This window comes from Thunnus thynnus, chromosome 20 (assembly GCF_963924715.1).
Source record: "Thunnus thynnus chromosome 20, fThuThy2.1, whole genome shotgun sequence".
NCBI lineage: Eukaryota > Metazoa > Chordata > Actinopteri > Scombriformes > Scombridae > Thunnus > Thunnus thynnus.
In genome coordinates, this window is record NC_089536.1 from 4530035 (window position 1) to 4557959 (window position 27925).

The following is a 27925-nucleotide window of genomic DNA, read 5'->3' on the forward strand; positions in this document are numbered from 1 at the left end:
TACAAAATAAAACAGTGATTGAATGGCTGTGGCAATAAAAACAGGTGAAAAAAAAAAAACAACCAGATTTTTTTTGCATAGCAATTAGTTACTTAAGGGGGGGGCGAGAGTGTGTGTGTGTGGTTATGACATTGTGGGGTGGTAAAATCAAAATCCTTCTTGCAACAGAGTAGTTTAGATCGTATCAATCTGATATTGAAACTATTTAAACAGCAGAAAATATTCCCTTAAATTGAAGAACCTGAGCTTGGGGTGGCTTCTAGCTGAGAGCTGCTACATTTTAAAATGTTTGCAAGAGAAAAAACTGATCAAGCTGACCCAGAAAAAGAGAGGAAGGGGAGCGGGGGGGTAATTTTTATGTCTTTATTTTGCCACAATTTGACTTTTCTAAACGTAATACAGCAAAGACTGTATGCGAAGAGGAAAAAGGGAGTGAAATTAGCAGATTGTACAATCATCCCTGTTACCTTTATTTATTTATTTTTTTTCTCTTAACAAGTGGAAATCTTCTGTGTGCTGTTGTGATAAGACTAACATTAGCATGTTTCTCAGCATGCAGCAGCGCTTTCTGCCGGGCAAGTGCTCAAAAAGACACCCCAGTCCTCTATGCCGTCACCGTCTTTTAACAGAACTGAGAGAGAGTAAGAGACCGCGAGGGGCGTGGGGGGGCGGGGCGGGCGACAGGAGCCGACACTCTCCCGAAAGAGAGACTGTAAAAAGGAATGATTTTACTATTCAAAAAAAAAAACAACACAAAGAATGTGTTACGCTGGAACAGACAGAACAGATTACAAATAAAACATGTCAGGAATGAAAAAAAAAAACAAACAAAGAAAAGCAAACCGACAAAACTAGACTTGGCAGTTGGAGAAGTGCTCTGGTGATTTCAGGCGACCTCTAGAGGGAGAAGAAGAAGAAGGAGGAGGAGGAGGAGGAGGAGGAGGAGGGGAAGGCAGGGGGGGCGGCCACATCTCAAATGTACCTGTTTATTTGGATGAGGGTGTAGGGGAGGAGGAAGGTGGGAGTGGGAGTGGATGGGGGGGGTGGTAGGAGGGTAATTTTTTCTTGTTTTGTTATTTGTCACTCCACTAAAAATGTACATGGGAATTACAAGCAAACTAGTCAATAGAAAACACCCTTTGGCCATATTTTGAGGAGTCCGCTACATAGTGCGCTACAAGTGTACACGCGACATATGAAACACCACTAAGCCCCCATGTACATTGTTTAGCCTACTACAGAAATCATTTTTTGTAACGTGTTGTTTTATACTTTTTTTTTTTTTAACATTTATCCTTTTTTTTTCCTGTGACAAAAACAAGTGTAGGGAAAGGCTTCTATCTCCATAATGTTCACTAAAAACTGTGAAAAGTATTAGACTGATGTTTGAATATCAAACAACAGGAACCCATTTAATATCTTTTTGCCATTAACATAACCCATTTTTTAATATCTTTATTCAGCTTTTGAGGTTCAGCTTGTTAATGCCAGAGAGGAGCTGTGGGTGGGGAGCCGTGGGACCTCAGCCTGTCAGTCATTCATCGGTGGGTGGACGCCTTGTGTTTGGGGCCGCTGTCGTCGTCGCCGCCGCAAGGCAGGTCCATGTCATCTGAATCCAGTCGTCCGTAGGCTGTTCGGCAACCTGAGATGCTGCGCATTCTGGGCCTGATGTGGTGATCGCTCTCCGGCTCGGGCTCCGGGGCCGGGTCTTCTGGCAGGGGGAAGCCTCGACGTTCCCACGGCGCCACCGTCTGAAAAACACGAGATGGCGAATTATAAGTAGACGCCACCGGGTTTTACACATGGATGTCAGTTTGACTGTAATCAGGAGAACTATTCAGGCTCTAATGTCTCAACACGGCTGATCATGTGACGCAGGGAGGATCTAACGAAAAGATATTACTGGTTGATTTATTGGAAGTGTAGAATCCAGAGATTTAAGATTTGACTCTCATAAGGGACTAAAAGTCAGAAGGACTCAGCCTGATTCATCTGCGGTCAGTTTTATTTAAAAATCCCAAATTAGTCTCAGACGGCTTTACAATCTTCTATTCAACAAGCTTCAATTTGAACCTTTCTTTCATTTATCTCTGCAAAGCCTCTTCAGAATAACACATAATAAAACTCTGAGAGGTTGGTGATGTAATGTGTTTTTGAAGGATTCATTTCCATCGATGTGTTCCTTCACCTCATGTTGGTGTGAAGTAGGGGGACAGACTAATGTAATCACAAATAACATCAGATGTTTCCATGGCGACTTGCTGTTGAGCTCTCGCTCATTCAAAGAAAAAACAAACCTTATTCATTCTCTGGCTCAGAAACAGATCTATAAGTAACATTATAGATGAATTATTTGTATCCTGTTTGATGTGTTGATGCTGATTGGGTAGAAATATTGAGTCACTCAACCATGAATTCCTATCGCAAACCCTCGATCAAATATTATGCTTTCAGCCATCAAACTCACATGAGAACAAACATAATTTGCAGGGGGCTTGTTTACTACATACAGGCACCAAATAATGAACTGATAGCATCAGAAACTACAACGGGAGCTGATTGACGATCCTATCTGATCACAGTACGCACCCTTTCTTCGAAGGTGAAGTCCGGCGTGGAGCACCGCGTGTCCTCGCTGGACAGCAGCCGATGGGAGTCCCTCGAGCAGGGCGTGTGGGGGTTGGAGGCGGTGTCGGGGCTGGCCGGACTCATTGGCGAGGGCACGTGGCTGTAGTCGTGGAGCATGGGGCAGTGGCCCGGGTCTGGGGACGCAGGCTGAGGGGTGGGAGGGTTGGTCCCGCACAGCAGCGGCGTGGTCCGCCCGTCGACTGATTTGTACGACCTGAAGGACGAGACGAGTGTTACATCTACGTTCTACGATCAGGTACTAGCATGTCACCGTGTGTTTCAGTAGTAGTTGTTGTAGTGACCTGCTGCCCCTCCTCTTAGCGGGAGCCAAGGCCATCCAAGTCCAGCGGGTCCGCTCCTGGTCCTCATAAGGCTGATGGAGCTGAGTGAAAGCTGCGTCTGACAGATCCTCCACCTGCAGACACACAATAAAAACACATCAGGAGCCTGAAACCGAGCCGATTCTGCCGACTGTTTCCTCCATTTAGCTCAAAATGTCAGAAAACAGAGAAAACTGTCTGTTATAGTTTCATATCTATAACAGAGTCCAAAGTGACGTCTTCAAATATCTTGTTCTGTCTGATCAACTGTCTGAAACCCAAACGTGTTCAGTTTACTATCATGTGACACATAAAAGCTTCACATTTGAGAAGCTGCAACCAGCAAATGTTGCTGCATTTTACTGTGTAAAAAGACTAAAATGATTATTGAAATAGTTGCAGCTGAATAATCAACCAATCATTCGAGCTGTAATCAAATTAATCTGTTGAATAATTTTGACAAATAATTTAACATTTAATTGATTTTTTTGTCTTGCTGCAGCTTCTTAAATGTGATTTTTTTGTTGGTTTTATTTGTTTTCCCTGAGTTTACTCTATGATAGTGAACTGAATATGTTTAGGAATTTTTTTTATCATGTTCTGACATTCTTACACCAAATTACTTATTAAAAAATAAATAGCAGATCGATCAATAATGAAAATATATCTTTAGCTGCAGCTCCACTTCAGTTTTAAAGGTCATTGAACTGGATTAACTGAAAGATAATCTTGCTACTGTTAAAAATCTGACCACCAGGTGTCACTGTTCACTCGCTGCCACTCAGTGTATTTAAAATGAAGTATTAGGAGGTGAAATACTGAATCTTCAGTGCATTAAATAGTGAAAACATCCATTAATCTCAGAAATTAAGAACACATGAGCAGACAGGTGTAACCTGGTGGATCCTAATGAAAAGACACGTGATAAATTTAAAAAAAAAACAAACACATCATCTAAGAAAGAGACTAAATCAGGAAGTGGGAGTAAACACTTACCTCCCGTTCATTCTCCTCTTCAGTTATGGGCTGTGAGAAGATGTCCACTCCTCGCCAACTATACAGGCAAAAAATAAACGTGAGTACAGGAAACCAGCAGTTACATGCTTCACTAGAGCTTACAAAAACAAAAAAAAACCAAACAGGCAGTTAGTTACTGGAAGATTTGACCAATAAGGCCACAGGACAAACATCCTGAGCGGCAGCAGTGCAGGTTATTTACCTGGGTGTGAGAATCTCTTTGTACTGCAGCTTCTCCACTCTGGTGGTGGCGGCCACAGACATGGGGATTACTATGTTGTTGATGTCAAAAGAGCTTTCACCTCGCCTCCTCTTAATGGGCTGCTGCTGGGAGGGACAATGGAAGATGTAAACATATAGTATTCAGGGGATGTACATAATAAAAACACCTGTGACTCAGTGTAACAAACACCATAAATAGTATGAGCATCACATGGTTGACTCAATTCTGACACAGTCTCAACAATATTAAAAACAATGAGAACTTGACAAAGGTCGTAGTTATTGCAGGAGTATATTTCATGTCATATATCTCAAATCTAGTTATGATTTCTACTTTTCATGTCTGATAAAAAAAAAAAAGAAAAAAAAAGTGGTGAGTGAGTGTGTTTCCTGGTGCTTTTTTCTGCTTCAGTAACCGCCAAGAAAATAAGTTGTTGCAAAATCAAATTAGGTTTCAGTTTGAGTTGAGTTTCTCTTTCCTTCTTGCCTCTTTTTTTTCAGTCTTGCTTGTCAAGTCTCTTCATATTATACATGACATTACTCTGCGTGTGCACTCAACAAACTTGTGTTTTCAAATTGAATCTGATCGTTAGTTTAGCCCAATATTCTTCTTCTTCTTCTAATATTACACTACAGCGCAGTGCAGCTCACAACACACTCCTACAAGTCGCATCGAGCCTCGTCTTTGATCACTAAGACTCACGTTTAACTGCCTTCAACATGATCATCATCTCATTTGAAGACATCAGATTTTCACACAAAGAAATGAAAAAGTGTGCGTCTCCATCATAGTTCAGTAATGAAATCCTGACACGCTGCCAGCCCCTCCTGTGTGTCATCACACCAGACAGTGAACTGCGGTTTAGCAGATGTCTCTCAGATTTAGAAACAACGTGTGCTGTGGTGCTCTGCTACGTTTGCAGTCAGTTCATTTTGAGACAAAGCTGGGTTTGTAAAAAAAAAAAAAAAACCCAAAACAACCTGCTGCCACGTCGGGGGAAAGAAAAGTCTGATGAGGCTCAAACTTGGGGCTGATTAAGAATCATAAATGTCTAGATGGGCAAGGCCTATTGAAGCAAACAAATAAGTAGTGACAAATATTTCCTTACAGGTGTGTTTGTGACGCTCTGGCTGCCGGGGCCCAGTGGAGTGGAGTTCTCTGAAGACGTGGACAGCTGGCGTGTGAGGGGGCTGTGAAGGGACGAGTGCATGTTGGCCAGTGTTGGGCAGGGGCTGCTCGAGTCCAGGAAAAGTTTAGGGGAGGCTGGAGGACAGGAAACAGATTTAAATGACTGCTATGTACCTATGAGCCAGAACAAACTCATCACTCGGATTTAAATTTTTTTTTTTTTTTTCACACCAGGAAACCTTCAATATGCAGATATGCTGTACAACACAGGCTTCGTTCACATAAGACTTACAGTCAGTCCTGTCCATCGAGTGCTCTCTTAATCTCTTGCGGCTGTAGTTCTTGTCGTAGGGCCCTAAGGGGGTGGAGAGGGCCTGCAGTCGCTCGGTCTTGCACACGGCCTGGCCCTCCAGCCTGGCTGTGTTCAGCACGGCGGTACTGCTGCTGCCACCGCTGCTGCTGCTGCCGCCGCCGCCCCCCACGCCGCTTTCCGCTGTCCTCGGCTTCTCAGCACGGTTCTTATAGTGGCCCAGTCCTGCAACACCAGCAACACCAGGAACAAGTCGCGTTATCATTAGAGTAGTAAATATCTGTATATGTTGTCTACAAGCCCCCAAATGTATGAAATTCACACACTGATTATGTAATGTTTGCAGGTTTCACCACTAAAAATGATTCTAACAACTTTGTAGACTTGTAGGTTGATACTACTGAGGGGGGGGTGACCAAAGCACAGCCAATCACATCACTTTCTCTGCCCTGTGACATAAATAAGTCAGATAGTCACTGGAGAAAATGGCGTTGTGAAATAATAACAGCTGGAGTGAAATAAACTCAATGGGCAATAAACTCTGTTATTGTGAAAAGAAGCAGGATGAAGTAACAATGTTTCCCAATAATGATGAGAGGTTTAAAAATGTATTGTATTATTTTCAGTTATGTGACACATTCTGACTGTATTTATTCACATGATTACATACAGGATATGGGTCTCCATATTGATCCTAAAAGCATGAACGTAGGCGTGTCTCTTTGGGTTAGCAGCATGTGTACTTACTGACTGCCATGAGTGAATTGGCGAACTTGTGCTTCTCTTTGGACGAGGAAAGCTTGTGTTTGAGGGAGAGCTTCTTCAGTGGTTTGCTCCTCTCCAGTGACTTGGTCTGCCACTGGCTCTTCATCACCTGCTGCAGACGTAGGCCTATACAAACGTCTGAGGGGACAAATAAAAACACTAAATGAAGATTTTACCCAGTATAAAACTAAAGCTGGATACTTCAGATTTTGCCATCTGTAGCTCAACATTAGAAATTTACAATGGCATGAACAATTTATAATACGCCGAAGGCAATCTACTATAGGAGCGGATGCCAAATCCATTGTTGTACTGTGGTTGTAAATACCACTTTGTCTCAAATATCTATCGGTCTAATGCAGTTTTGTGTTTTGCATTTCGGAACAAAACATGACAAATTCCTCAGGAATGAAAAAAAACACCTCGATTTGTGGAAATCCTGTGTCTGACTTGAAAATACAAAAGAGAAGACAAAGATTCTGAAACTTCAGGAAAAGGCGAAAAGGAAACATCACCATTAACGAGAGCTCAGCACTGAGATTACGACACTTATTCGGGGGGGATACAATACCCACTACAGATAGAAAAGATTGTCTAAATCACTGAAAATATTCTAACAACTTCCTGGTTAGAAGTATCTCTGCGAACCACTCCTTGTTTGTCTTCCCTTAGATGTAAAGTAGGAAATGACTGCGTAAACGGAGGAGTCTGGCACTGACCGTCAGGGAAGGAGAGGATGGGGTGGACGCCAAGATCCAGTCTTGACAGGCGCTCCAGGGTGGGCAGCTCATACTGAGGGTCCTCTCTGGGGGTGGGCCAGCCACCGCACATCACACAGCTGGGGTTAACCCTGCAGTTACACTGGATACAGCTGCTTCTCTGGGCCTGTAGGGGGGAGAGGAGGGGAGGGGAAAGTGTGTCCCAAATCAAGTAAAGCTAAGCTGTGAACATTCATAATTCAACTTCATTAACACAACTAACTAATTAAACACGTATTACTCTGAAGAACAAATTTTCTACCATTTAATACAGCACAGCAGTTAGATGAGTACCTGCATTTTACAGAAATAAGTCTAAAATTATTTCTACAGGGGAATGAACTGCAGACTAATTTAAAACCAGAAACAACACTTCAAAATTATCCAACTTCAATTATGTCCTGAAACTTTAAATTAACTATGTGATTTAAGATTGAAAAGAAAAGAATCCTTTGGCATTTAGTAAAAACTGATACAAGGAAAAAATGGGATTGCAGCAAAGAGAAATCTGCATATAAAAGACATTTTAATAGTTTTTAAACCTCAGTGACCTGCAGACACCCTGAACTGGAATGTCGTGTGGGGGGGGGGGGGACATGATCTATCAGCCCGTGTTTCTGTTTTCCTTAACTAAAACTTGTGAGTCGTCACAAGGGCGATTACTCTTCTTTGTTGTTTCCACTCAGTAAGATGCCCTACTTTTTAATAAATAAGTCAGCCATCTCTTGTTTACTCAGCTATCTGGTTACAAACCACGGACCTAATCAGTGAGTGCAGCCTCAAACACTAAACGTCCAAGAATGAAAGTCTGCTTCATCGGCCTCAAACACGCAACCGAGCAAACAAAAACCTCTCAGTTCTTTTAAAGGTGAAGGCACTGGATGTGTGAATCTTAAATAACGAGACGTTTGCATCATGACGAGATATTTAAGCATGCACAAGCCCACAAAGACAGCTGATGAGAACTCACCTTGCCGTTGAGGTTGGGCACAGTGTTGGGCTGAAGGAGCCGCCGCCGCCGACAGCTGACTAGTGGTCGTGTGCGTGCAGCCACGCATGTGCTGTCGTACGGCTGCTGGTGCTTGCCGTCTGCACTCTCTGCCATCCTGTCATGAGGACAAACCGACAGAGCAAATGAGGTTACAGATCTCAGATCTTCAAATTAAACACACACACACACACTTTACCTCAAATGACATCCAAGTCAATTAAAGATGTTAGTAACACATAGAAGGATATTTAATAGTAAAATCCTTTTAACTTAATTTCAACATAAGATGCTTTAGCAACAGTAAAATTGGCATCTTATAATTAAAAAATCCCCCCAAATCCGTTTTAATCAAGAAGTCCCCTCCTGTGTTTCTCAGAAAGCAGATTCCCTTCTGGGAGCTTGAAATGAGGTAATCGTTATCAGCTGTACCTGCTGAGGACGCCGTTAACTGGCTGTCCATTTTGACCTTTCCAAGGCCCGGGCTCTGTGTTGGTGACGTGGGCGGTGCCCGTGTGCTCCAGCCGTTCTGAACCGACATCCTGCATTGACAGATAAGACAAAAGCCAGTGAGACTACACCTCATGTTAACTGGCAGGAGAACACAGACTGACCAACAGCACTTAGCGGAACCGGGATATTTAAAGAAACTACATAATAGACAAACTGAATCATCCCAGTCCTGTGGCCTTGAATTATTCAGACTAGATTTGTGAGAGGGGGTAGGCTCTCCCCGAGCTTTAAACTCTATTCTGCACTGTCATCAAGATGTATAGCGTACAGCTCCTTCTTCATGAGCTTTTACACACAAATGAACACATTTAACTGTTTCAATCAAACCAGAGTTATTCCAGCTCTTGCTATCACAATTTGGAGAATGTCTCACACAACCCATTAATATCTCACTGATTCCACGCTTGCAAATTCATAACTTCTTTATATTTATTCAGAAATGTGTTTGAGAAAACATTATTTTTTTGTTTCAGACCTACAGCAAAGAAGCAAGATCATTTCACAAGGATGACAGAAAGGTAGAACTCACTGCATGACTAATCAAAAATCCAGAACTTCAAACGTAAACCACCGAGATAAGAAGCCAAACCTGCAGATGTACCGGTCTAACAAACATTCCTATAAACAATTTCAGACATATCCAGAGAGACAGAATCTCCCTGCAATAAAATATTTGGCAATTATTTGGATAAGGATGTTGAAGCAGCGTATTAAACAAAAGCTCTTTTGTCTGATTCACTTCAGACCTGAGGGGCAGATCAAAAAATATTTCCTGTGAACGTTTAACTTCCACCAGATGCTTTGATTTACAAGAACAAACAAGTCGAACGTTTCGCTGATTAACACGCACCTATGAATGAACCTGACAGTCGACAGCTCGCAGTTCACGCTCAGACAATCAAAGTGTTGAATGAGGTCTGGTTTATCTAATATTTAGTGTGAACTTTATAGATTTATTAACTCAGAGCTGATGTCTCTCGTTCCGTTCGTTACGAGTGTTATTAATATTTCTACACACTTTAATTGTAGGTAAATGAGCTGAAATATTATTCAAGCAGTAGCATATGGACGACATATGAATGTTCTTTTATGAGAGTGTTTGATGCTTAAAAGTTTAATTTCCGTTTGTTGCATAATGATGATTACCTACTGTACAGCTGCAGAAACTGTTCTAAAGATCATTTTTAATCTTAATGCCATTTATTACACATTAACTGAGCTCTTTAAACAAGTGCATCATTAGCACAATGTCATTTTTTTCCTCAATAATCACAAAAAAACCTCCACAAGATCCTGGTACGACTCAGTGACTGAGATGTAGCACACAATACTGAATAGTCATTACAGCATGTGAGAGCCGGATCTGAGAACAACCGCAAACTGTTGATGACTCTTAATTGAAGAGTCTGCTTAGAGGCCGCTGACATCACAAAATCATCTGGTTTACATTTAAAGCACCGAGAGACGACGGTAGAGGGGAACGCGCCCCGTTGTCAACCTTCACTCCGCTTACCTGAGTATTTACAGGCTCCGCTTTCACTTCTGGCCCACCTGCAGGCACCACACAGGGGGCGACACCTCCTAACTCTACTGAGCCCTGTAGGATCAAGACCTGAGCGTTACACTTTCACCCCAAAGACATATTGTGACATATAAGTGAGTCTCAGTCACACGACAGGTATAGAAACATAACATCACAGCAGCTCCTTCATCATAGACAATCCATGGAAATCGTTATTCTCTATTCTTGTAACCGCTGATAGAAGAACATTTAATAGACACACACACAGAGAGAGATCCAAACACTGACCTTGCTGGCGCGGATCTGTCTGTAGATGTCGGTCTGCTGTCGGATGCGGTACTCCAAGTCCGAGATGTGGGCCTGGAGCCAGTTCCAGTGGCTGATGATGGCAGCTCTCTCCACTGTGTAGCGGCTCTCCGCCCGCTTCCATCTGCGGGGTCAAAAAAAAAAAAAAAAAAAGGGGTGTGAGTGCTTTAAAGGCGAATAGATGACATTCTGGATGAAACTGTGCATGAATCAGCCTGTCCACCACGAATACACAACAAATATAATGTTTTATACACATTTATGTCTATTTGTTTTCCTTAATAGATTAACACAGTTATAAGGAAGCGTACAGGCTGGTGTGGTGATTGTCTAGTCTGGCATGAGACGTCCTATTAAGACACTGAAATTCAACACAAAACACTGATAAAACACTAAAATTGATCATTTAGAGCACACTGTCTAATGAGCCTCCAAGCATTTCCCCTGTCAGACTGCAGAGGTCAGTGAATCAGCATTAAACAAAGCTCCCAGCGATGGCAACTGCAGGCACCCAGTAAAAGCATTCAAATAAAAAACACAATGTGATCGGACTTATATCTTAAGTGTAGGAGAGGTATAAAAATGAGGATTTCAATTTCACAGATTTATTCCATGGCAAAGAATGAATGCCAACTGAGAGCAGAGTACTCCATTTTACCAGTATGACACACAGAATGGGCATTTCAAAGGCAGACATGAGAGGAAAATGTCTGCTCTTGCACTATGCGGCAGCGACCACAGAGGGCGCCGTTTCATCAAAATATAGGGGCTGCCGTGACCGTGGCTGAACAATGAAAATAATGACTCAGATGGCAGACAAAGATAGACCTTGCACTCCTCTGTGCTTTCTCCTCTCTCCACACCCGTCTCTGTTTTCAATTTTCAGTGCTCCACCAGGATGGAGGAAGTCGAGAAAAGCTACTGCTGGGAGAGGGAGAGGAGACGTCAGGGGGGAAGGAGGAGGGGCGTTAAAAAAAAAAAAAAAAAAAAGAAGGACAACAAGGACTGGGAAGCTCTGGCAGCCTGGAGAGGAACAGACGGGCTTTAAAAGCAATCTACAGGCCACAGGGTGCTGGAGGGGGTGGGGCTGGGTCAGGGAACAGTGCAGCAGACACTGGGATAACCAATAATCCAACCAGGAATCCTGTCTTAATGTGAAACTGTGCGGAAGGAGAGTTATTGTGGGTTTGATGCAGACATCAGCTACCAATCAGTGTGATGAAATATGTCTTGATTCCTTCCTTTACTCAGAAGCGACACTTAGCCATCTATGGCTTGTTCACTGCAATACAGTATATCAAGGACACTGCTGCAAATACAGCTGCAGCACTTCCTGCTAAATGACACTTTCTATTGCTATTCTATAGACTCCGGCTCTGTTCTGCATAGATAAACAAACACGTACTGTTCTTACACATTGTGTGGTGAGTGTTCATAAACACTGCAACGCTCCTGAACACGCCCATGGCTGGTGCATCAGATCAATGCACTGGCAATTCATTTGCATCTGTGTGTCCCTGTGGAGACTCTCAGAAACAACGCTGGTGGCGCAAAGTGTGTCGCGCAATCTATCGCACCGATTGCTGTGCCTGTGTCCCATGATTCGCCAAGCGGGTGGGTGGACAACTGATCTAGCAAAAAGGGAGATAAAGGCCCAGGTGTAACGTCCCTCCGGGTGAACTGGAAAATGATCTCAAGGAGGATCATAATCCCTTTGACAGACAGGACCATATATTCATATTATACACTACAAAAGATACTCAAACCACTGAAGCAGAAGCAAAAGAACTCAATGTTGGCCTGCTCACAAAGGCTGGCAAGGCCATCCAGAAACATCAAAGCAGAGGAACACTGAAACCTGACCAGGAAAGGTGGGGAATTAAGGATGGAGTATGTGAAGGACAATTTATCCCAACTCATAAGGACTGGCTGAGTCCTGACATGCCAGGTGAATTCAAATGAATAATCGTCCACAGTACTGATCTCAGCAGCACAAGGATCCTGCGGAGAGCTGGCAACCACTAATATGGAGAGTGAAAGGGATGCAGGAAGAGCTGAATCTTGAATTTAGCAAAATATAAACACGCAGAGGCCATTAGGAGTCCAATGACCTTAATCATCACAGTGGAGGAGGAGGAGGACGAGGAGGAGGAGGGGTCGCTTCGCAGCATTGAGAAATTCCTCCTCCCGACACTAGGAGCTCCACCCCCTCCTCTAACCAGGACATATTTTCCTCCCCCCCACACACCCCCCACCCTCCCCCCGACTCCCACACACACAAAGCACCAGCGGCAATCACTACAGCCACCGTTTTCTGGCTGTCAGCACATTCTCCATTGTGGTGCTTCTCTGGATGCAGCACATATGTTGTATGGTGTGCTGGGCACCCCTATACCATACTGACCCTTTCCAAAACCAACATGACCGCTCAAAAAACGTGGCCCTGCTCTCCACCAAAAACAACAGGCCCCTCGGCTGATGGCTGGCCACTGAGACAGTCTACACCTGGTATTCCCTTCCTCTGGAAATTTACCATGAACACAGGACACACGTGTGATGTTCCTTCATGCCAAGAGAACCTATTTTCTTATGAGAAAACACCCTACAAGCGAAAACGCACAGAAATCACATTTATATCACATTTTATGTGTCAAGAACTTCATCATCTTTGATTAAATTTGCACAGACTGTCTCTCTCCACACTCTGCTAGCCATTATACGAAAATATCTTATGCCATCTTTCATCTTCCTGCCGTCTTTCCCTCCATAGTGTGTTTGTTAATACTGGAGGGGGTGCACTTCCTTTCCATATGGAGGCACAATTGGCTGGTGGAAGGAGATTAATTCTCTAACTGGGGAGGTATTTGTCCGATGCTTGTAAGAGGTTGTGTAATTCTGCAGCACACTTTACCAAAAATGGCTGAGGTGATTGGAATTTCTCTAGCAGATAAACTGATATATTGTTATTGTTTCTCTAGCAGATAAACTGATATATTGTTATCGTTTCATCAGCCAGCACTATGAATGGGTCAAACATGGGTTGAACTAACCTGACGCACCAGATGGTTTGTTACACAGAACCAACCGAGAAGTCGTCCTTAGAAACTGTTTGGAAAAGGGCCGGTGATTTCAAAAAATATTTGGCGACTGGATGAATCATCTGTATATCATATATATGTATAACTTCAACCAATCAGATCAACAAACCATATGACATACTAGGAGAGCACCAAAGAGGAAACAACAAGCCTCAGTCTGAGGAACTTTGAAACCTAGCAAGTCAGTTTAGCTCCCTATGTGGTTATATAAACACTCTACAGTTCTGATATTACTGATGCATCTACATTAACCTCTTCGTTTCTGTTTCAAACCAACAGTCGCTTCTCGCTTTCGTCACACGTAAACCACGCCCGCGGCTGCCAGTAGTTTCTCATAGGACGCCGATTGGTCTGAACCGCTGAGTTTCGGCCACAAGTGCATAACTTGAAGCCTGACAAGATGGATTCTTGCAAATCCAGCTGCCTTGCAATGTAAATGTTGAACACATGTTCGGCAGACTGTGCACATGCTGATCTGCTGCATGAAAGGATACAAGTATTCAGAAATAAGGGTTCTGACGTACCCATGATACTGTCTCCAACACTCCTCTACAGGTGTTTGTTTAATAAAAGATGGACATGACTGCACTATTGTTAGTTTACTGCTGCGTTCTATAATCAATATATTACTTGATATTAAATGAGAGCAAGTAATACTTCCAAGGAATGCGGCATAAATTCAACTAAACACAATTCAAGATTTTTCATAGCAACCTTATGAAAAACCTTTAAAAATACATTTACAATACATTTAAATACTCAGTTAAAAAAATCTATCATTATTGTAAAAAACAATGTCATATAACTGTCTTCTGTAACACCCAGGCACAAAAATGCCAAAGATAAATTTAGGGAGAAACAGTAAGTACAGACCGCAAAAAATGTCAATGAATACAGAAGAGGAAGTGAATTGAGCTGCATCAGAACAGCATGAAATATGCAGCCATGCAACGTTTATGTCCATCACACGCTCGCTGCTGTGAACATCACCTGCACTCAGCTGATTTCTGACACTTTCATGCACAGAATACAGACCAGACAGTTTTGAGTTTTAGTTGGAAATACAGCTTGCGCCTTTCCCTTTTCCTTAATTAGACTTAAGAGGACCTATTATGCTCATTTCCAGCTCTTATTTTTATTTTTGGACTCTGCTGGAGTAGCTCTGCATGACTCACAGTTCAAAAAAACCTCCTTATTTATCTTATACTGGCCCTTTCTGCTGCCCCTCAGTTTAGCCTCTGTCTCTAACAGGCAGCCTTAGCTCCTGTCTCTTTAAGGCTCCCCTCTCATCTCTGATTGGCCAACTTTCCGGAAGCCTGGTGTTTGATGACGAGCTACAGATGACCAGCACGCCTCCAACAGGTAAACAACTTTATTTTACTCTGCCCTGCTGTGGAATGGAAAAACACTCTCAGAGTGCCAGCTCGACCCGAGTCATGGCTCGGCCTGACTCCCCCCAAAACATTGGAAAAACACCATAACCGTAGCTGAGGGCAGCAGTGAACTAGCACACTGTGACCATATAAAGAAATCCCTCACAAGCCGACGTCAGCTTGGACTGAAAGTGGAAAAAAAATGTTGGAAATGGAAAGTTCAGAGCAGTTTGAAGCCGGTGCTTTTTGTTCACAAGGTACTTCCACAGATATTTACCTCATTATTTGACACTTTGGCCATGTTTAATATGAACATCCGACATAACATTATATATATATATGACTGAAAATAAGGAAAAGCATAAAAGGTCCTCTTCAATGTAAGGTTACGCAGATGTGCCACATTGATTGAAAACAGGATATGAATGTCCAGATATTGCTCTGGCTGGCAGAGAACAGAGGTTAAGAGTCTCCAAACCTTCCTGCCACAAGAGTTCAACCTTCTCTTGAGGACTTACAAAAGAACAGGATTATAATGGGCCATTAAAGCACAGCAGTGCGGTACTGGGCTGTCAAACATATCTAATCTAAACTACACTGGCATTTTAATTCAGGCTATTATGGTGGACTATGTACCTAAATATATTATGAGGGGAAAATCTAACTACTCTATTGTGATTAATGACAGATAATCAATATCAAAAAACAGTTGATCAGGACAGCCTATGTCAGTACACAACGTGGTTAACTTGATTTGCTCAATTATGTACATTAGGTAACAGCTAATTCTATGATTTCCACTTTATTCATACCCATGTTCACATTTTGAAAAATGAGCTCCTTGTACAGAATCTGACAGAGGGACACTGTTATGAATAGAGGTAAGGCAAAACAAAAGCCTGCAGACATTTTGCTTTTCCATACAAAATGAAATAAAACCACTTTGCAATTATGCTTCACTAACCAGTCAGTCATCATTCATGCTCACTAACAAGAACAAGAGAAATCAAAGCAGCAGCTGTCATTTTAATTTCTTTGTTCTCTAGAGTCAAGGATTTTCAAAGCGTGTTGAAAGAGCAGAAAATGATCCAAACACTGAACGGTTTTGGGAGATTGAAACAACAATTTCTCAGGTTTATTCCGATTTGCCAGGATGGCTGGTTGAAATTTCACAGGCCAGCTGGTTAAACTCGTCTTTTTACAGGAAGAAACTGCTCGGGAGTCGGGATTGAACGAGGCAGGCCGACAGGGTGTGGGGCAGGAAAAACTAGAGAGGGCAAACTCAGCCAGAGAGCTGCAGCAGTCATTACATAAAAGAGGGGGGTTATGTAACGCCTGTGGGTTCGTGTTGAGGAACTCGGGCCGAGCTAAACACATCCAGATGTGTCAAACAGGACAGAAACCTATACATGCACTCACATACATACATAAGTACACACACACACACAAACACACACAGACACACACACACACACACACAGAGGAATGGAAAGAGGGGAGAAAAAAAAAACATAGCTAAGCTACTCAGACTGCAGAGTAATGCTGAGCCATAAGCATGAAAGGCACGCTGTAGTCTCGGCCAACCCAGTTACCCTAATTCAAGAGCAGCAGGAAGACAGGCATTTTAACAGTCTCACTGCATAAAGACCATACAAGCAACACTCTGGATCCTCTGGCCTTAGCTTTATCATTTGGCAGACAAAAAGCCTGCAAACCTGGGTACATTTTAGCGCTAGTCAGATAACAATTTCAGACATTTTCATTGGTCAGTCTACGAGCCATTATGTAAGATCTGAGATTTCCTGATGAGCATTATTGTTGCCTCAGAAACAAGACACAGTGCCCACTCTTTTCTCATCACAGCAACCCATGCTCCGTGTAACGTGCCCTAATGACAGACTTTCCATGAATATGTAATTCTGAAACATATTTACCAATTGTGCAGCTTGTATAAAAAGGAGACTGGCGTATTAACATTCATTTCTGGGGCTAGCAGCACCCACACCCTGCTAGAGGCCATTATGGACGTCACATTCACAGACAGACACACTGGCTCGCGCATAAAGGCCCTGCAGCATAAGCATGGCAACAGATGTTGGCTGGCCCCCAATCCTCTAAGATACGGGAAACCACGTATACAGTATAGATAGGGATGACGGGATTAGTTGTAAGCAATACACTGCATCCATACAAGCAGCCCAAATAGGTTATTTTCCACACTGCTGTCAACTCAGCTGACGTTGAATAATTGAGGTGCTTCTGCCTGAAGAAGACATTACATTGTCTGTAGTGTTTACTGGTGTAGTGCTGTAAGCCATTAATTGGTGACTGAGGCAAAATGTCAGTTGTGAAAATGTAACATTATGGTTATACGCTCACACACCCTACTTCCTTAGAGACTACTAACTTGTTCATAGTGAAGTAAGGTTTCTCCTATGTAGAGAACCAGTTTTTAACTTGTTGTGGGGTGGATGATTATACAATGGCATCGGGCAGCTGCTTATGAGGGCATTACAGACGGACAGTTTTAGATTTCCATGGCAGCTTTCACTCGGGTGTACAGGGAATTATTAGGCTTACATGTGCTACCGCTTGGCAAACATTGGCAAACCTATAAAAATGATTGGTGCTATTGTGACGGTGACACAAAAACTTTCAAAAACGGCTTATTCAAGATCTTTCGAGCAAATTAACATGACCAAGTTTTATTTTGTTATGCTCAAATTGCATGATTTTGAGGCATTGTGTTGCAAGTAATACAGGCCAACAAAACACGGCTGAACCGGTTGCCAGGTGCTCTCAGGTGTGGGTTATTCACATGGCTGAAAAATGACATCTGTTCTGCTGATGCAACTCATGTGGGAAAGTGAATCATTATTAAAAACAGCCACCATCTCAATATTTGTTCCAGCAGGACATTGTGTGGGTCTACATCTAAAGATCATACTGAATAATCAGATTTCCCCCTGCAGTCAACTAGATTCATTATCAAATGAATCCACCTTTACAGGATTGTGGTGTTAAAATTACATTTTAATAAGCCATACACACAACCAGAAGCCTGAATTACTACTGTACTACAGTAATCAGTGACTGCATCTGTGTTACATGTAGCCATACAAACGGAAACGCGTAGTAGACCTGGTTTGGTTTAGTTGTTTAACAGGTTCAGGGGAATTTAGCCTGAAAGTAAAACTTGTCACCATGTCAGCAACTTCAATTGGCCTGATGTGTTGGAGGTGGTGGTTCACACCAACAGTAGTACACTTTCACTTTCACCTGCGACATTTAATACTGGTAGAGTAAAAAGAAAAGATCCACTTAAAAAAAAAAAAAAAAGAAAGAAAGAAAGAAAAGCACTGAAAAATGTCAGTATGTGCATGGAGACCTGTATTTACACAGTGAGGACTTAGCAGTTGTTAACAATGGTGACAAGAAGCTCTAGCTGCTTCACAATAAAACCTTCATAATGGCTGGCTGCTGGAGAGCTTTCATGCTAAAGCGGCAACAAGATGTGTCATGTTTGCTATTACAAAAGATAACCTCATCATGGCAAGATGGCTGCCGACAGCAGGGGTGATCTGTTAGGCTCCGCACTTTCCTCTATATTAGCGCTGGGTGATAAAACCATTACAATATTTATCTCAATATAAATGTTTGATATAATTAAACTGAGAGGGAAAGAGAGCAGCCGTCACTAACTGCTTAGCTAAAGTAACTAGCAGATCTGAATAGTATGTAAACAACCTTGGGAGTAGTGAGAAAGTTGCAAAAAGAAGAAGAGAGCTATGAGTGCTTGAGCAGAACTAGTGTAAGTTTAAATGTACTGCAGGTAATTAGCCGCTGTAAAGAGAAGAATATAGCAAAATGAAGTAGGTTTAGAGCAGCAAAAACACTACCCGTGACAGGAAATGAGACAATACGCTTCCCACAGCATGTCAGTCACAATTTCATCAGGGCAGAGGTGATTTGTCTAGGCTATGTACTGGGTTTGTTTTCATTTCTGTTATTTAGTTGGAGTTTAAATGCTTACATTATCGTGTGTTACTGGACATGTAACTCACTTTGTGGTCCGAACCATCTTAGATGTGTGGAAATGTGGATGTGGAAATAGGATTTTACTCATACATATTTTGATGTTGAAAAAAAAAGATCATCATTACAATTGTTTTGAATGTTCTACCTCTGTTCTGACCATAAAACCACAACTAACTGTCTGGTTTCTTCAACTTTCACTAGGGAGCAAACTCAGCCTTTAAACGTGAAAGAAATAATGATTTGACTTCTCTAAATATATTATCGGTATTGACTGATATTAGGGATGTTAACGGTTAACCATAATATTTTTATTATTATAATATTTTTGACTGGTTACACATGTCAGTTTACGGGTTAATTTGCATACTAGGGTTGGGTACCGAACTCATTACTTCGCGCAAGATTGGTCGGCGCCAAATTTCAGTACCTTGCAGGACTGAGAATGAGCGCAACCCTGAAATAAGTTTTAAAAACACACATTTACCAACCAAAGCTCCTCACACAGAGGCTCCAACACTGACAGAAACACCAACCCGCAGACAGAAAGAGACGTGACGCATCCCTTTTACCAACCTGCACGGCAGCTAGCTGCTAGTTAGCATGGCTAGCATCGTTAGCGTAGCCCTGCCGTGCATAGCCCAAATATTGTGTAAGGTGTAGCTACGGTGTCTCTGGTTTAACAGAACCGTACTGGTCAGGTGACAGATGCGTTTACAGTGTTTGTGTGCTCTAAAAGACTTCACGGCGCAAATATTAAGTCACACAGCTGATGGACTGTTAGCCTAGCGTGCTAATCCTACGGTCTATCTGTAATAACAACATAGGTGTTACTTTGTTTATTAGGCCATCACCCAGTCGGGGTGCTGAATGATGAGACCGATATGCTGGCAATTAGTGTGGTAGAGGGTGAAGGATTGAAAGAGCTAGTTCAGTGACTCAAGCCTGAGTACATTATGCCATCAAGAGCTACTGTAACTGAACGCATTGAAAACACGAGCTAGCTCTGACCACCTCTCACAAACAAAAGCTACATCAAATTTCTTTAAAACTAACCGGTTAGTTACCAGTTAATGGGCGTCGGTCTATCCATAGCAAAATTAACTGAAATTGATTTCCCTAACTGATATGAACATCTTTATGGCCCAGCCCTACTCTATATACCGCCTTTTCTTGCCATTTTTATCTACCTTCGTGTGTGTTTTGGTGAATGTCTTTAATCCTCACCCATACATAAGCTTTGTCCAAGTGGAAAATAACAAAAGCCAAAAAAACAAAACAGCCATAAGCAGGCTTTGATGATTTAAGTTTTCCTTTGAATCAGGAAGAGATGAAACATCAAAAACCTCTGCCAAAATTTCACTCTTACCGGACGGAGTACAATTGAACTTTTTTGGCGACGGGATACTTTGTAATTTACTCCACTTTGCAACAGGCAAAGACCAACATTACAAAGGAAGTAACACCCGGTGTGTCTTAAACACAGTACTGTTCCTACTTCTGCTGAGTGGAGATGCACAGCTGAACCCAGGTCCAGCCCCAGACCTTTTCCATAAAACATCAAGTGCTCAGACCGACAGTCCTCCACACTTGACTACGGAAATAAGAAAGGAAAAGGACTGCAAAAGGCTACAAGTCCTATATACACTGCATCGGTTGCATTTTATTTAAATGCAACAATGCCTACATGCATCATCCCTGCCAAATAAATAAATAAATAAATAAAAATAAAACCGATTAAGGCAGATGATAAAAAATGCTACTAGTATTTTTTCACAATAGAGACAAAAGCAACAATGGCTATAATGGGCAAGGTAGGAGTCAAATTACCATTGTATTATCGAGCCTGCTATTAAATCTAAATAATACCTCAACATCTTTCCTTTGCCTTTTCAAAAGATCTAACTACATGAAGTAGTGCTACATGGAGTGTGTGGAGGCTGCAAGAACTATTATTGGTCTTGGTCTCAGCAAACAACCAGAGCCGGATGATTTTAATCAGAGCATGAATATGACAGAATGGAGACAATTACTCTGGGTATGTAAAAAATGCACAACACTGCTAGATAAATGTACGACTGTGCTGAGGTAGCGCTACAACAAAGGGTTAACTACTATGCATCTATAAACCAATCCTCCATAACACCGTGATGACCTTTAATTAATGCAGCCTTTAACTTAATTTGCCTTAGTAGGGTATTTATATTTATGAGATTTAATTATTTGCTGTGTTTACAAAATATGCACATGATAAATACTGTCGGTTCCAGCCAAATACAAAATAACAATTCATGGCTGTCTAAGATATTAAATTTGATCATTTTCATCTAATCATTTTATTCCTAAATTAATGAGAAAATACTGTTTAAAATGTTGCCATTTGCTATTTTTATCATGGGCCTAATGTAGCTGACTTTCTGACAAATGCCATTTACTATTACAGACAAATAAACTGATTTATATCTCCTGCTATATTTCAAAGAACATTTATAAACTGTGGAAAACACCTACTATTCCCAAGAGTCTCAGTTTTCAAAACCCCTCTAGATGGGTACATCTTTGACTACAAGGAAAACAACCAAATCATATGACTAATATCATAAAAAGAGTGGGGATGCAAATAATATTTATCCTTTAGTTATAAGTAACAAATGATTAATCAACTGATTATCATACAGCTAATTCCAAAATAAAAAATATCAGACTGTGTATCAGAATATATTCATTATTTAAGGTAATTAATTTTGTACATTCATAACAGCTTATTTAAGTCTTTACTTACAGTGAAACTGCCAGGGTAGGGCTTTTATTCAAATACAGTCAAATTAGTAGGTTATCACCTGAAAGGCTTTTTACTGCCTTAATGTCTAATTTTATGATTCACAAATAAAAAACAAAAACACCCATATCATGGAGGACAATATTCCAAAATTTCTACACTGTTGCTAATTTACTATAAATGGATCTTACATAACAACACCCAGCTGTCAGATCTAAACTCCTTTTCCATGTGAAGCTGTTAACATACTGATCTAATACCTCCTCTGATCTTAAATTGGATAAGAAAGTATGAATACATCAACGAGGAACTTTTTTTTGTTGTTGCCGTTGTGTCATTCATGCAGCACACACGGCTTCCTGTTAGGTTTGAAAAATATTTAGGTCAAAGGTCTAAAGTCAACACAGAAAAAGGATAATAAAAATCAGTGTTCTCAGCGACTTTGTTAATAATCTACCCAATCCTACACAGGCCAGTTAGTCCATTAACGCCGCTGACCCACCTGTTGGATTTTTTTTTCCCTTCCCAACACTAATGACACAGAAAGTACTGTGATGTGAACTTCCCATGGAATACATTTGCAGGCTCCTGCTGAGGTAAACCTGACATCACAACAGGCAGCGTGTAAAAACATAAAACCTGCACCTTCTACAAAACCACTGCCGCCCGAGTCGGCGTTTCTTTTCGGTTTCAGTTAAAACCAAAACATTCACTGGCTCTGTAGGCGCTCACTTGTTCGCTATGCAGATAAACAGAGCGTTCAGTTTCAGCCGTGGCCCTCTCAGGAGGAAGCACTGTGTGACGAGAGAGCTTTTTCACTAAGAGTCCATTCGAGCCTTTGTGTTCTCCACAGGATGATACCACCCACACCACTGTACATGCTCTCTGGGGGAATGGTATCTCTCTCCCCTCCCTGGAGTTTCAACCAACCACTACTGAGGCAGATGAGGCAGTTATAATTGTCATTAGCACCTGCTAGGCCTGAGTAGCGTTTTGCAGAGCCTGGAAATACAGGGACTTTAACAGGACATTTGAGCTATGAGCACCATGGTTGTGAGAGTAATGCGAGTTACTTTTGGTAGGGGGCAAGTGTAGAAAACAATATAGTCAATTTTTACTGAATCCTACAGAGGGGGTTCATTGTAAAACCTTTTTTCCCCACATAAATACTGAATTCTCTGCTGGAGTGAATTCTCCAGTGCTGTAGAATCACATACACATGTATAGCTTCAAGCAAGCTTTATGTGTCAGTGAATGAGGGACACTTTACAAAACTTACATTTTGACATGTCGCTGTTCAATGTCCACTCTGGTCAGCTCCTCCTCCTCCAGGTCAGAGTCCCCTCCAGAGCTACTTTCTGTTACATCTGAGTCAAAGGCGCTTTCTGCTGAATGAAGGTTGGCTGATCCGCTCAGATACAGCCTCTCCAGTTCCAAGGGCATGGAGCCACTTTTCAGGAAGCGACTGAGACCGTCTCTGTTGTTTGAGGAAGAGTGGCGTCCAGTCCTCCATGTAGCTGTAGGGGTTGCCGCCTCTTTGCGGTTACCAGCCAGCAGCCGGCTGAGAGCCGAGTCCAAGAAGCCACCTAGCTGCTGCTGAATGTGCCGCTCCACTTGCTTGGCCTGTACCACCTGAAGACGTTTGCGCAAGCGCCGCAGCCGGCTTTCGATCTCAGCTTGGCGGCTGGTGTTGAGAAGGGTGCGCTCCCTAACGTGGGCCTCAAGGCTGTCCGAGGAAGAACTACAAGGAAGAGGAGGCTGTGGTGAAGGTGTGCAAGAAGGGGAGCCCTGCTGGCTGCTACCTGGTCTCTCCCTGTCCGAACCCTGTGGCTGACTGGTAGGCGTGTGTGAATCAGCCTCCTCCAAATTCACTTGTACAGAGGGGCTAGGGTTGTCATGGGTAAAGGGGGAAAGTGCAGCAGACTGAAGCACTGGTGGTTCAAGGTTTTTTCCATCTGTATTTTGAGAAACCCCAGAGGAATGCTTCTGTTTAAGGGTTCCTTTCACCGGGATATGCCCTGATAAGGTAGCTGTCAAGGTCTCAGAGTCCAAGGGCAGGTTCTGGGACTGGGAGTCTGTGGTGGCAGAAGGCTTGTCACCATTCACTGCCATCACACAGCCAGAGCCAGACATAGTGGCCAGCTTCTTGGCCAGGCCATTGACAGGTGCCATGGGCTGGCCACCTCCGTTCGTGCTGCCACTCATGAGGCTTTTGAGCTGGCCGCCAGAAAGTTCTATCGCCTGCCTCTTCCTCAAAAGGAAGTCTCCTCCGCCGTTTAGCAGGGAGCTGGGCAGTATTCTGTGGCTTTTCAACACAGACTGTTTGATGAGGACTCCTTGAAGCTTGATTGACTCCTTAGTTGAAGGGACAGGTGTCACATCAGAGCATAAGTAGGAAGCCACCAGTGGCTGGAGCTTGCCCAGGGTCGAGGCCTGGGCCACAGAGTCGGCTTGGGGCTGCTGTTGCTGCTGCTCCTGGTCGCCGCCACAAAAGTCAAGAGGGCACTCTTCGGGGGCGGCTTTGCACTTAGCGGGGCCGCTGCTATGGATGAGGATGTTGCTGGCGTTACCGTTGTTCTCTGCACTGGCCGGTGAGAGACTTGAGGATGGGGCAGCCAGTTTGAAGCGGATGTGGTGAGCTTCGGCTGGGGCGTCGGTGAGAGCGGGCGCCATCGCAGCCATGCAGTGCAGAGGGACGGGCACCGCGGCCTGCTCCACACCACCCGCTTACTGCCCCAGAGGACAGCCTGGGAATAACAAAAAGAAAAAAAAAAAAAAAAAAAAGAAACGAGAAATAAAGTTTAACAAAGTCATCTAATTAACTCAAAAACTTCAGCGTACATAAAACATTATTGCATCAAATTCTGATCCAGTTGGCACCAGAGGCTGTTGGGTGGAGATATTTTCCTATCAACAATTCAGAGGTAACATTCCCAACCTTGTACAGTGATGCACCCACAACCACATAGTGTAAACAAACACATACAGACACTACCTACAACATGTTCAAATCTTGATTTAATACCGGATCCTGCAGCTCTACAGAAATTTAATTTGTATTAGAGAACTCACAATTATTCTTTTTTTTTTTAGTGCACTCAATTATTTAAGTTAGAAATGACAGCTAACTTGATAGCCTTAATACAAGTTACACAATAGCTTGGTCTCAAAGGCAATGAGAGTGCTTTGTGACCAAGTGGACTCAAAACTTAAATTGATACAAAAATATAAAGTATCTATTTATGCACATTTCTCCATAATATTACATATTTCTTCAGTGGGGATTTTGTGAAAAACAACAGGAAGTCAAGCTGTACCTATATATAATAGAAACATACAACTGAAATACTTGCACTACAGGTTCTGTAAGCCTTAAGAGTGAGTGGAAAATTACTTCAACACCACCCAAAAAGAAAGGAGCATTTGTTAAACATCTGACACCAAATATAAACTGTGAAAATGCACTAATACCACTGCTTAAAATTAAGTCTCATATACTAACTCAAGCACAAAAGTAAATATCTATGACTCATGTAGTTAAAAAGCCTAATTAAATGAAGTGGTGACATTTTGTTGACCTGGTTGACAAAAAAAAAAAAAAAAAAACACCCAGAAAATGTAATTTGATTCCACTGTAATCACAATAATGGATTAGGGTTTGGTCCACAAACACCCTCTTCCAAGACTAAGTAGACACAAAAATACTTGTAATATGCACTGACCTTGGGGAGTGGGATGCTAACGATAAAGATGGAATAACAGCAGACATCTGAGCTAAATCCCAAGCCAATAAATAATTCCCACTACACCCATGCTTGTGTGAACAAGCCTTCATTGTAATTTACTTACAAGGCTCCTCTTCAAAGAATAAGCTTTGGAATTCAATTCTGATGTAGGAAGAAAGAGAAAACCAATGCAAATTGTCCAAACCCCACTGCCCTACATGTGGCCTGGCAAGTCAGTGTGCAGCAGGGTTCCACACAGGGAGTGTAAGTAGGTGGATTTAGGCCCCAGCATTAGTCCAAAGCACATGATGTCATCCTCTCTAGGTCCCTGTGTCAATTTCAGCTCAACCTATTATACCTTCTTAATTTACCAAATATTATGAACAGCTAATATGTTTTATATATATATATTTATATTTATATATGTATGTATATACATAAATATATATAAATATAATCAGAACCACAATGCCTGTTTCACTGGTTAACATGTCAGTTACAACAGCTGCCTATCTATCCATATCAAGTTGAAGAAAGACTTGCTTCTAATAAAACACTAGATGAAAGCGAGCTGCATCTCCGTGTATCGTCTGCAGGGTCAGATGAATGGGGCTCAGTATTTCACCGCAGTTTCTAGTCAGCGCGCACTACGCCATGTTGGTATTTCCGAAGCAGATTATGCAATGCAATTCATCTACCTAAAACCGCCCATTCCGCTCCAAACACACCGACCTCGTTCATGCTACAAGAAAGGAAATTGAATAACTATCGTCAGTAAACGCATAACCGTGATTAATATGTTCGATAACTACTGGATCTCTTTAAACTGTCTGGCTAGAGATGCGACAAAAACGTCCACATCCACCGTTAGCCAACCATAACGTAATCACCAAAATGTCTTCCTGGTGTTTACAAAAACATTTGTAAATTTAAAAGGACGGCTGGCGCCTCTGTTCTTGGTGCGTAACAGTTACAAGTGTAATAACGTTATTTCACAACCTTGAATCCTTAACAGCTTCCGCGGAAAACCATATAAGATCAGACTGTGTTTTGTTGTTTCATTGAACCGTGCCAGTAAAGGGGGGAGGAAAAAAAAAATCCGCCACCGATCAACCACATCAACCTAACACGAAGCGAAAGATAAATATCTGGTTAAACCGTGTCACCCTGTACAACGGAGTGCGCTTCGCTTCTGGCTAACGTTAGCTCGGGAAAGCTGCTGATGCAAGAAACAACCTGCTCGCAAGCTAGCGTGCGGGATCTCTCAAGCCAACTGCAGTGTAACGCTACCTTCCCCTCATCATATTATGTGTGATTTTGTCGCTTTCGTTTCAGCAACTAAACTTAGCGATATCTGGTATTTTTTTGTTTTGTTTTTTTAAGTGAAACCCGACTTGTGCAGCTTCACGCAAACCTCGTTAGGGCAAGTAAACATTTTAAGTCACTGGCTGCGTAACCTACGCTCACCTCGGTAATAGTTTTAAGTCAATAACGCCCCAACGTAAAATGCATTACACGTTAAAAAAAAGCCACGGTATCACATGCATTTGCATCACAGTTAAAATCCAGATACTGCAACATCGCACGCGTTAATATCTGACCACAATAACGTGACACACACGCACAACTTATTTTAAACAACGCGTTAAGACCTAATGCATAGTGGAGACATGGTATGCATTGCAATTCAAGGAAATACATACAGGAAGCCTGTTGTTGTAAATCTATGGTGACCGTCATTTGCCCTGCTTGAGCACACAGGCTGGTGGGCAATCAAACAGTGCGTAGCGTTAATGCAGATATGTCAAAAGCTGAGAAGTTGGGAGTAGACCTTGCCAGTCTAGCTAGCTCGCTAACAAAGAAAAAGGAGGAACCTACCACGTGACGAGGTTGCACTATCCGAGGGAATTTCGGCAACAATCCCCTGCAGTTTTTTGGTGAAAAAAACCAAGGGTGCTATCACAAAAACGCGGCTTGACTCGATCACTATGCCATCAACGGGTCCAAAAATGCAACCAGAATGCCAGAAAAGGCCCAGTTCACAGAGCCGCCCGGGTCCGTTCCGGATTCAGGCGACGGGCGAATCAACGATCTACACCTCGCTCGGCTGCTAGCTCGCCTCGCCGCTACAGCGAATATAAGACGAGGCCGTGAAACAGTCCTTTCTACTCCGAAATACTTCACATGTAGAGGATTTCACGGCACTCCTGAACAAAAATCCCGATTCTCAGTAAGCGAAATGTAATCCTGATGGCAGTTTGTCGCGAGCCCTTTTCTCTCGTTTTAGGGAGAGACGCTTAGAAAATGGCGGCTAGCTCCTCTCCCTCGGATTTGAGTCTGACAAACATAGAAGTGCTGTGTGTGTTTGTGTGTGTGCGTGCGCGCGAGTGCGTGTGTTGCTTGCTGGTAGGCGGGAGACATTTCTCATACTCACCAC

General features: G+C 42.5%; 1 protein-coding gene across 1 annotated transcript in view; it reads right to left on the reverse strand.

Moving 5' to 3' along the window:
* The window catches only part of kansl1a (KAT8 regulatory NSL complex subunit 1a), a 27991-nt gene extending 119 nt beyond the window's left edge, over positions 1–27872 (reverse strand). The window contains exons 1-15 of the mRNA XM_067575876.1: positions 27367–27872; positions 23043–24510; positions 10461–10602; positions 10164–10247; positions 8570–8679; positions 8120–8255; positions 7111–7276; positions 6374–6529; positions 5609–5851; positions 5297–5451; positions 4168–4292; positions 3945–4002; positions 2931–3043; positions 2590–2842; positions 1–1751 (exon numbers count right to left, since the gene is read on the reverse strand). The exon at positions 1–1751 is cut by the window's left edge and continues 119 nt beyond it. Coding sequence (XP_067431977.1) covers positions 1539–1751; positions 2590–2842; positions 2931–3043; positions 3945–4002; positions 4168–4292; positions 5297–5451; positions 5609–5851; positions 6374–6529; positions 7111–7276; positions 8120–8255; positions 8570–8679; positions 10164–10247; positions 10461–10602; positions 23043–24445 — 3357 coding nt within the window. The 5' untranslated portion in view covers positions 24446–24510; positions 27367–27872 and the 3' untranslated portion in view covers positions 1–1538. The remainder of the gene's footprint in view (positions 1752–2589; positions 2843–2930; positions 3044–3944; positions 4003–4167; positions 4293–5296; positions 5452–5608; positions 5852–6373; positions 6530–7110; positions 7277–8119; positions 8256–8569; positions 8680–10163; positions 10248–10460; positions 10603–23042; positions 24511–27366) is intronic.
* Between the last annotated feature and the right edge of the window lie 53 nt (positions 27873–27925).